Genomic DNA, 10,857 nt, shown 5'->3' with positions numbered 1-10,857 from the left:
ATTGTCTGGATTTGGTCGATCTGTTACTGAAGAGGGAGCAAAATCTATTTCATTGAATAAATTTCGATTAAAAGGGTAAATACCAGTTTTAGAAAATCCAGCCTGAATATTCGCTTGTGTTAAAGCTAGAGGCATTGCAGTTTTCACAATACTTGGAATGTCGTAAATGGTCATGGTTCTTCCAGGGTGACTTCGCATCCAACCGTCACAAGCAGTATTTATTGCTTTTTTTAAGGGTCCGAAGACGGATCTATCCAGTGGCTGCAGTTTGTGCGAACAGTGTGGAGGAAATGAAAGCAAAGTGATTCCGTTTTCTTTACAAAAATCCAATGTATTAACATGGATGTGAGAAGAATGGTTATCTAGCAATAGTAAGATTCTATGCGTTAGAGAAGCATTTGCAAATTTCTTGAAATGTTCAAGAAAAACTAAGAATGACACGTCTTGCATCCAGCCTGAAGGATTTGCAGTTCCTATCGATCCTATAGGCCCGTCTCTTACAAAATGTTCGTGATAACGAACGGGAGGAAATATAAATAAAGGGGGTATACTATTGCCCAAAGCATTTACTGCAAATGTAACTGTGACCGATGTGCCTCGTTCAGCTGACGTCAGGGCTCCCACTTGGCGTATGCCACGTCTTGCGACAACTTTATCTGGTCTATGGACGGTAGTTATGCCTGTTTCGTCTACATTATATATATCCTGTGGCTCATAAGTGTGTCTGTCCAAAACAATTTGCAAATTGTTGTAAAAAGCTTCCACGTTTGTTTTATTAAAACTTGTTGCTCTTGAGAGGCTAGTAGCTTGAGCTACACGAACAGATAGTGATGGATTTCTGTTCATGAATGAACGAAACCATTGTCACAACCGTACCCAAAGTACTCTTTGACAAAAGAAGATTAGTTATAATAATATTAAATAACATACTTATAAAGTAAGAACTGCTATTTAACCACTAATGTTTGACTAAAAATGAGAAAGAACATTCATTACTGTATCTGTACACATATTACAACAATCACTAAAAGAAATCGAATAAAAATACTTACTTTTGACCGTTAAAAAGTAATGAGGGCCTCTGCTAACGTCAACGTCGCGCGTCGTCTGATAAAACAATGTGAAACACGTTCAGACTCGCACGACGTTCCTCTCTCCCCTTTACACCTCCCCCGTATTCCTTATGGTTTCGCTAATATTACGACTGTCACAACCGTAACCTGTCACAACCGTACCCAGTCTACCCTACTAGGAGTCGCTCATTAATCGAAATCCGACTTTTATTTATTGCTAATAAATGTAAGTATGTTTCTTATATTTTTGATTCAAAAGAAAGGAAAAATGAGGCTGAATTGGACGGCACCATGTAATTTTTACAATAAAAAAAAAAAAAAACAAATTTCAACCGTGTAATTTTTAACTTTTATATGTCGCACGTGACATTGGCAGAATTATCTGTGCCCTCTTCGCACAAATAAAAGCCACAATTAAAAAAAAACTTTGATATTATGTGTATTATCATACTCAGTATGAACGTATACTGAATATTTTACATTAAACATATATATACATATGTGTGTGTTTATATGTCAAGCCCATCTATTCTCTTACGAACATATCCATAAGTTATATATTTTTTAATAAAATACACAACTAATATATTTTGTACTTTTTGCTGTTTTTACTTTCTGTCGTCGCACGCACACAAAGACATCTTGTAAGTACGAACGTGACTCACTAAGACTAATGCATTTTGATAATAATTCAACGTGGAGGGCAGCGTCTTCGTAAATGAGTAGATCTACAATGCCTTTTTTTTTTAAAAAATTTAATTAATTATTTTACCAAATTGCTAGACTGCCTACCTATATGAAAAAGTTGTGCAATAAAGTCTTTATAAACGTACATAATTGTTAACTATTTTCGGGTGTTATTCATGTTATTTGAAGAATACTGATTGCCTGAAGAACAAATGGAAACCCTGATGGTATTTGATGACCACACCTCTTAGACAATGACACAATGAAAACCGCTTCTTATATGGTTGGTTGCAAATTGACGGTAACCAACCGTGGGATTATGATCTGAAGTTATTTTTGCGTGCATTGCAATATCAATCTTAACATGCAACAATAAATCATATATTTCAGTGTAGTCGTAAGTGTAAAATATGTATACATAAATTGTAATTTACAACAAATAAATCAACGCAATAAAAATATTTATTTTCAAATAAATCAATCGCATATGTAGTTCATATATTTGTAAAACTATATATTTTTTTTTACAACAAAGGCCCATATTTTTGGCGGCAAAGATTTAAATATCTTTGTTTGGCGGTTCGTTCAAAATTGTCACTTGTCAAATATATCAACTAGGTATTTTGACTGTTTTATCTGACATAGAAAACGTAACCATACTCATTGCTGCGAAAATCTAAACCAATATAACTAACTCTCACGACTGAACTAAATTTGATAAGATTTGGTACGAAGCAAGCAAGAACCTCATTGCATATACTTTTTTAAATCTGACAACTAATATCTAATACGACAATTAGTATAATATAAACTCTCACACGATTAGTTAAGAATATTACATACATTCATGTCAAATAATAATATGTATGTCGTATTATTTTACGATTAGTTACGTCAGTCTAACTATCCATTAAAAAAAAACAGCGCAAAGCGCTTCAGTCGCTTCAAAGTTAAAATCTCGAAGAATTTTAGCAGCTTATTCGACTAACAACAATTACCGCTCGGAGCTGTGTTCACGCCATTTACGTAAGCCAGGCGTATTGTACAAGTACGGAATTAAATGTAACATTCCTCGGTTATATTGCGTTCAGCCAACGTTTTGGGGTTACAAACCTATGTAATAAAATTCTACGATTCCTCCTTTAGAACGAAATGCTGCAGAATTGGTCTTTCTAAGAGCTTTCAACGCCTAACATGTAGCTAGGAATATAATTAGTCATACTAATATTGTTTAATTTATGATACTTGCAACACTACAATGTACTACTCTTTCTTACTTATATCAAATTATATATATTTGTCTCTCTCCCTTATTACTTACTGTGATGTCGTTTGACCAATGAACGTCGAGAATTGTTTCGCGGTATTTTGAAGGACTTGATCTTGCGGCGGCGGTGGCGGCATAATTATTTATGGAAATTCTTTGATTAATCTTATTATTTCGATTTTAAAAGTTAATTGTTGTGTGATGTGAATGCAAGCTATCCAGGACCCCGGGCTAAGCTTGAGATAAAATAAAATTAGGGTTTATTGATAAGCGTACGGTGGAATACCACCCAAGGCATGCCAAGGGAGATTTCTCCATCAAATATTGTCAATGTACAGTAACTGATTATTTTTTAAGTACCTTTATCGAACCGTTTAAAATCGGTCCGATTGTGACATACAAACGGTATTGAAATTTATAAAATATTATATTGTAAGTATGTTTTTAAAAAAAAATATATGGAAGATTAATATTAAAATAATTTCATACATTTAACATTTACATTTTGTACGATTATATTATTAATATAAAGATAATTAATTCGGTGAAAAATATGAAATTTCTTCCGAGTAGCTCTATTTAATTTAATCTATTAAAATTACTATTTTTAAAATAAATGGCTTCTCGCTTATAAAAATATGTAAAAAAAACATACTACGAATATATAGTAGTTTGTTTTTTCACTGAAATAGATAGCCTGCCGTACTCCAGATAAAATGTAGACTTATTCTTTGGCCCTTTACTTTTGAACGCTAAAGTTAAACCATTCATTTCTGCGACGTTTTAAGTGCTTAAGTGGCCGAGCTCAATGGTGAAACCGTGTTTAATTTTCCCTAGGAATGAAAAATTTATTTTTTTATATTATATAAGTTATGTCTTCGTTTGTAATGCACGAGTATCTTTATAAGCAATTATTCAACAAAAATCTAAACTTTTTAAAACATTTCCTTTGCTTTTAACAAATATATATATTTTTTTAATAATATCAATATAAATATTTTACTTTTCGGTAACATCCACTCATCCATTATTCTAATGTTATATTGTACTGCTTTATATTGTTGTATGCTGGTTTTAAATTATATTAAGATTTACACGGTCTAACTCCTTTTTTCCACGCAGTAGGTTATGTTGGACATGGGAAAACCCATTAAAATCACTCCGATGGCCTCGCCTGGGCACGTATTGTAGAGGCTGCGGGATCTTCGGGTCAATTCATAGTCCGCAACCCGTGCAGAGCTCCACTCGTGGTTCGGGGGTGCTCTCCTTAGGGGGCGAAGGTGATCCCACCTCCCGTACTCCTCGCTAAATGCATGCGGCAGCACGAGGCCATCACAGCTCCTAAGGGCTGTCTGAAATAGGAAACACGAGGCTTCCACCTCACGCGGCCATGGCCACAGGGTCAGCCTCAGGCGTCTGGGCTGTGAAAGGACCGGCACAACGCCATCGTCGTCTCCACAAACCGGCCTCGTTCCAGGTCCGCCGATTCCTTCTGGTCTCGCAGAAGGAGATTACGGACGTTCTAACGAGGACTATCTCAGCTATAACAAAAGTAACTAAAAAGAAGCTTCTCAATTGTGTTGTATTTTTTTTACCTCAATACTTCGTTTGGAAAAATATTTATTTAAATTCAAAGAAAAATACCTTTAACAAGACTAAAAAAATACGCGATGAAATTATTTATCGGTTCTAATTTTATTTATAAAATTATTTTTCTTCCTCGGAGTATTATTTGTTATTTTGTTAAAATCTTATAATACAGTATTTTTTTTTAGATCTTATTTATACAATAATTCTTGTAGGTAAATAAAGTATGCTATATTAAAAAAAGAAGTCCAAGGAGATTATATTTTTCGTAATAGTAATAATACTATTATACCAGTTGGTTTTACATATAAAGAAGTACAAATGCATATTTCATACACATAACACTAGCATGGTGATGCTGAAATGGTAATAAAGTAAATAAGAGGCACGGAGAAGATTATATTTTCTAGTACATACATTTTATAAAGCAATAATATTCAAATAATATTCAGTCATAGTAATATAATTTTACTTCAAGATCAAAGAAAAAACAAAAGGCTGTTCAAATGCTAGAACTTAGTGCATTTTATCATTAAAAAAAAAATTTTAATCAGTGTGGGCCACGTCATGAGAAGATCGGTGAGCTTCAACGCCAGCGAAGATCTGCTGATGTTTAGTCAATAAGACGAGTCAATAATAAGTCAATAAGAATTGTAAACCGCCACACACAATAAAAACATGAAGTAAAACAAGGTACGGGCGAACTTGTGGGTGTTAATAATGAAAAAAAAATAATAACAAAAACTTAAGCACTCGAAACATAATATTTTTGAAATAAAAAAATCATTAAAAACTATTAAAAACATATTGACGATATTAAGATTTCCCATCATTCTGTTACAATTTCTCATTTGTCCAAGTATTATCCTGAAGGTATCCTGCCGAACGATACTGAAGGATTGACTCCACGACAAGGTTAACCGCACCGTGACTGATCAGCAGCGACAAAATATTTAGTATACACACTATACTAAATATTTTGGACCTGACCCTGGATGGTATGGTAAATTCTGGAACAAAAATCCAAGCGGACATTCCTAGAAGAGTGGCAAGTATTCCGATTATCGTTTAATAAGCCTTCGTACTGGATCCACAATCGACTAAGTAAGCAAAAAGAGCGTACTTTCACGTAGTATTATTGAGTCGTACCACAAAAAAGATTAATAATATAAAAAAGAATATTAGTATATTTGTTCAAGATACACTAACTTAATAATAAAATTTATTTGGTAAAAGTGAATTAATACATGTTCTTGGCTTTATAAATAGTTTAACGACTCTATGGTTTATAAATAAAGAAGATTTCGAAGTGTCAATGTCAAAAAAAACTGGTATTTTTTAAAAGCCGTATAGCTGTATGTTTTAATAGATGTTATTGTAATATAATAAACAAATGTTATTTTTGGATTTCCTATGGTATATTCAGTTATATTATAATATATTTAAGACTTTATAATTTGAAATTTAATAAGTTTTATATATGTATTATCTACGTAAATTTGTATATTATAATTTTTATCTCACTAATTATATTTAAATATAAACGATTGATTATGGAAATGATATATTGTTACTATTCAATTGCAGGTTGTTTTTTTGTATAGTGCTTCTTAATGCTCGTCCTATATTTAAAAGTGCAGTAAATAACGATATTCCTGGAGATGTAACCAATTTCAATACTAAATACATAAGTATGGATAGACAATATGAACACCATGACAGATCATGTAACGAATGCAATAAACAAACGAAATTAAAATGTGTTATTCCAATTACTTTATACAATCGAAACGATGCAAAGCTTAAAAGACAGGCGACGCGTAAAGACTTTGAAATATTAAAAAATATTCAAGACTATCAAAAGCACGATACTAATTTGTTACAATCACAAAAAGCAGGCAGTAAAAATATGTATGGACATGACGAAAAATCTATCACTAATGAAGACAATACAGACAATAATATGTCAGATAATTATGAGTCTTTAAATATCAATATGATGGATTCGACTACTAAACGTGTGTTTATGGGGACGGCCGAAATTGAAGCCATTTTGAATGAAATCAAACACAGAGAAATTCAAATGATTGCTCAACATGAACCTTCATTATCGGATTTAATTAGCAGTACTGTTACAGAAACAACTTTTGTTTCAAGTTATCATCCAAAGTTACCAAAAATGTTTCCTAATTTCGCAATTAGCACCATTTTATCACTTGATAAACATAATAAAATTATCATTGAGAGTACATCTGTAAATAATATTGCAATGGATAAAAAAGAGCAAAATAATATTTATCCTCGGTCATTGAGAGAAGATGCTAGTACGTTAGCGTATAACGTGGAAAGTATGTTACAAAAAAAGTGTAAAAATGTTTATAACAAAATAAAAAAGAAATTATCAAATGATTGCAAAAAAGGAACGAAAATTGTTAAGGAAACAATAAAAGAAAAAATTTGCGATAAAACAACTGCAAAATCAAAAAAATTAACTAAAACATCAAAAAAGTTTCATAGAAATATTACCACGACTGCACCGGCACGGAAGCCGGTAGCAAAAACAGCAACAGTTAGAAAAAAAATTTATACTTCAAATGTAGAGAAAAATAAAGTAACAACAACATTACACTCAATACCCGTTTTGAGCGACGATTATTCCATGCTGTCGGTTTTTGAATTACTATTAACAAAGACCCATGAAAATAATATGATGAATGTATTAGCAACAAAAAACTTTCCGATTAAACGAGAAATAAAGTCGGAGAAAAATATTGAAAATACAAGTGAAGATAAGAATAATTTTCAAGTGATTGACTATGCAAATATTGATTATAATTACAATGGTACTACAACTTACGAGCAAAACGATCACTATGTACCAGAAGATACAAGTTTTGAGTCTCTAAGCAACAAAATATCTTATAATGATTATGTCAATGGTTTTAAATATTATTTAAACCGTCAAAAAGATCCCGATGATCTAAGATTTTCAAATTTTATTCGTTATCAAGCTCATAAACACCACAAAGTAGATGATATAGGAAAATACATTCTTAACAAAATCCCTCAATTACCAACAACAAGACTAAAAAGAAAATTTGTTGAGACAGAGACTTTAGATGATCAAGATATTTCAACTAAAAGTGAAGATTCTTGGTTTAAAAAACATTTCTTTATATTTTTAGATAAAGATACTCCTAAAAAATTTCATTCGGTACAAACAGTAACATTCAAAGATTTTGATTCACATCTTAACAAAATCACTAAAAATTCAAAAAATAGTGCTACTGACTTGTATGTTGTGAATAATAATATTACTACTCCTATGACACCTTTGATTTCGAAAAAAAATAATTCAGGTATGTTCATAAAGATTCAACATATGTAGTTCATGACATTCAATTTCAGTTCTTTAGAATGGATATGGATATAGATAATATTTATCTCAAGTATTCAGTTAATTTAGTTAATTGCTTTTTGACTTATTTTCAGGTTTTTCGAATAAAAATAACAACATCGATTTGAAAAAAAATAATATCGGACTATGGAATTTTGATAAAAAACTTAGACTTAAAAGAAACCTAGACCGGGCAAAAAGGTCTCAAGATTTTAAATCAACTTTGAGTTTGAAGAACATAGGGTTCGTTGATATTGATTCTGTACAAGTAACATTGATGACGGAAAATCCACATAAATATAACAACAAAATAGTTAACTACATGTTACCCAAATTTCGTAAATCTAACTATAAAATAAAGAAGGGAAAACGAGAAACTGATTTAAGAGTTCCGCGCTTTAATATATTTAAAACTTTTAAAGGAACGCATAAAGCTTCGGCGAAACAGAATACAGGAAGGCAACATATTTTTGATTACGAAATTTTATCGGACATAAATAAATCTGAAAGAAAAATAGATAAAATAAAAAATAAAAATAATGACAAAAACGGATACGAAAATAATCGTAATAACAAATATGAAAATGAATCTGCTTTTGAAATTGATGACATTATGAAACAAATTCCAAACATTTCGATAGATTTCACAACCTTATATCCGTTTCGTAAACCAAAATACAACAATTTTCATGTTACAACATCGAGATCTAAAGATTATCATCATAATATTGTTAATAATGAGAAACTAGGAATGGATCACTTGAAAAATAATTATTTCGATTTACAAGGTAGTCTTTTGACCACTCATTAAAACTATACAAAAAAAATATATTAAGTAATTTAGCTTTGGTTCAAGCTTCTCGCCGTTCAGTAGGATCTGTAATACCAGAGAATGGAAGTCTGCCTCATTTCTTTTTCATTTTTATTAGATATTAAAGCAACAGTCCAAGGAGTAGATTTTTTATTAGGTACTTAATGTTTCCTTTTCAAAATGAAGCGCTGGCAATTAAAAAAGGTATAGGCAACTCATAAATGTAATATAAATCGTTCTACATAATACATTATTTCGTCTGAATTGTCTATTAATGATGGTTTATTTGTTCGGTATTTAATTCTCTATTAATTTATATAAATTGTATGCCATATACAAAGATTGTGTCTCAGATCTCTTATCACAATAGTGACTGTAACTTTAATGTTTATTTGAATATTTTTACGGTTAATAAAATTTTATTTACTGGTCTTTAGATAAAAGCACTCTATTCCTCAAAAACAAGATAAATAAATATACTGAAAATACAGAAGATGAGTCAACAGATGTGAATTATAAATCAGCTTTGCATTTAGCAAATAATTATAAAGAATATTATGCTACCTTCCCATCTATTTCAAAAATGACTAATGACATCGGAAAGGAAATTGAGGAGTTAAAGAATAGAATAACAAGTTTCAATGCCGATAATGCAAACGAGGATGTTACGGACCTCAACAGCAAAAATAATGATAGATTAAGAGGAAATGAGGTTACAGTAAAAGCGTATCCTTACAAACAAACACTAATAATAATTAAATCACCGGAAGTCGCAAAATATTCAAGAGACTACAAGCAGTATTTAGAACAATTTAATAATGTAGACCCTGATAATTTTGATTCGATGATAAAGAATCTAAAACACGAATTAAATAAAAAAAAACACATTCCTCAAAAAACTACAAAATATAGAAACAAAACTGAAACATCTAAGTCCAAACATTCATATAAGAACAAAGATTTAATGAAGACCGTCACTAATACCAATAAAAAATCAGATAAAAATCGCGTTCTTAATAATAAAGAAAAAATACATAAAGATAATATTAAAACAAGTTCAAATAATAAAAAAACATATTTAATCATTGATCCAACGTACAATGATAAACTTATTTCAAATACGAAAACAATAAACACAGATAATTTTGATGAAATGTTTTTATTAAAATTTACTAAATGCACTCCAACTAACGTAAAAATTAAATCTGAAGAAAATAACTCATTTGAAGGCAATCCAAGTCATGGTAAGTACATTAAGTCATATAAAAACGAAAATAATAAAGTATACATTTTTGCATTTATAATGTATGTGCCAAAGGTTGGATGTTTGTTACTTAATTACGCAAAAAGTTCTGAATGGATTCCAACGTAACTTTGGCAAAATATATTTATTATTATTAGAATATATAAAAAATAAATTAAGGATGCGTAAACTGGAGTCTGACCTGTATTATTAAGTAATATTATGAGTACATGTCAGTAATACACACCACAATCCAATGCCGACGAGAGTACTTTATCGGATAGTCGGTTTTTCGACGAATCCATTTGAATGTTACGTTAGTACAGATTGACGCGTTACCAACAAAACACGCAGGTATTGCTTTGAATTTCGATGTGATATCAATACTATCATCTGATATCTTATTACGAAAAAACTAAATTGAAGCCCGGCTGAAAACTGTGCACGCTACGCGTATTATTTGGAAATTTTGCGCTTGGTTGTGTAACATTATGATAATATTTTAGGCCAGTCTTCAGCTTTAAAATTGTACACTATAAATAAATTATTTTTAATTTTTCTTGATAATTAAGAATCAGGTCATATATCAAAGTAATCGAGACAGATTGATATAACAATTTAAACATTTCTTTGCAGCTATAAATCATTCAAAGATGAAAAATCAAAAATCAAATGTAAGTATATAGCCTTTATGATGGCTTGCGAACAGTCGCGTATTTAACATTCATATATCTGTAACTGTACATTTTATTTTATTATTATTATTATGTTTTAGAAAAAAACAGGTATTAT

The 10,857-nt window shown here is 30.8% G+C and overlaps 1 protein-coding gene across 1 annotated transcript; it reads left to right on the top strand.

Moving 5' to 3' along the window:
* Positions 1-6,883: 6,883 nt before the first annotated feature.
* Positions 6,884-8,119, top strand: LOC135193315 (uncharacterized). Its single transcript, XM_064215144.1, has 3 exons — positions 6,884-6,962; positions 7,215-7,908; positions 8,107-8,119. Exons 1-3 carry the CDS (start codon positions 6,884-6,886, stop codon positions 8,117-8,119), a joined length of 786 nt encoding a protein of 261 aa, XP_064071214.1.
* The last annotated feature ends 2,738 nt before the right edge of the window (positions 8,120-10,857 follow it).

This window comes from Vanessa tameamea, chromosome 6 (assembly GCF_037043105.1).
Source record: "Vanessa tameamea isolate UH-Manoa-2023 chromosome 6, ilVanTame1 primary haplotype, whole genome shotgun sequence".
Classification (NCBI taxonomy): Eukaryota; Metazoa; Arthropoda; class Insecta; order Lepidoptera; family Nymphalidae; genus Vanessa; species Vanessa tameamea.
The sequence above is the reverse complement of the archived record's forward strand: the minus strand, read 5'-3'. Positions and strand labels throughout refer to the sequence as shown.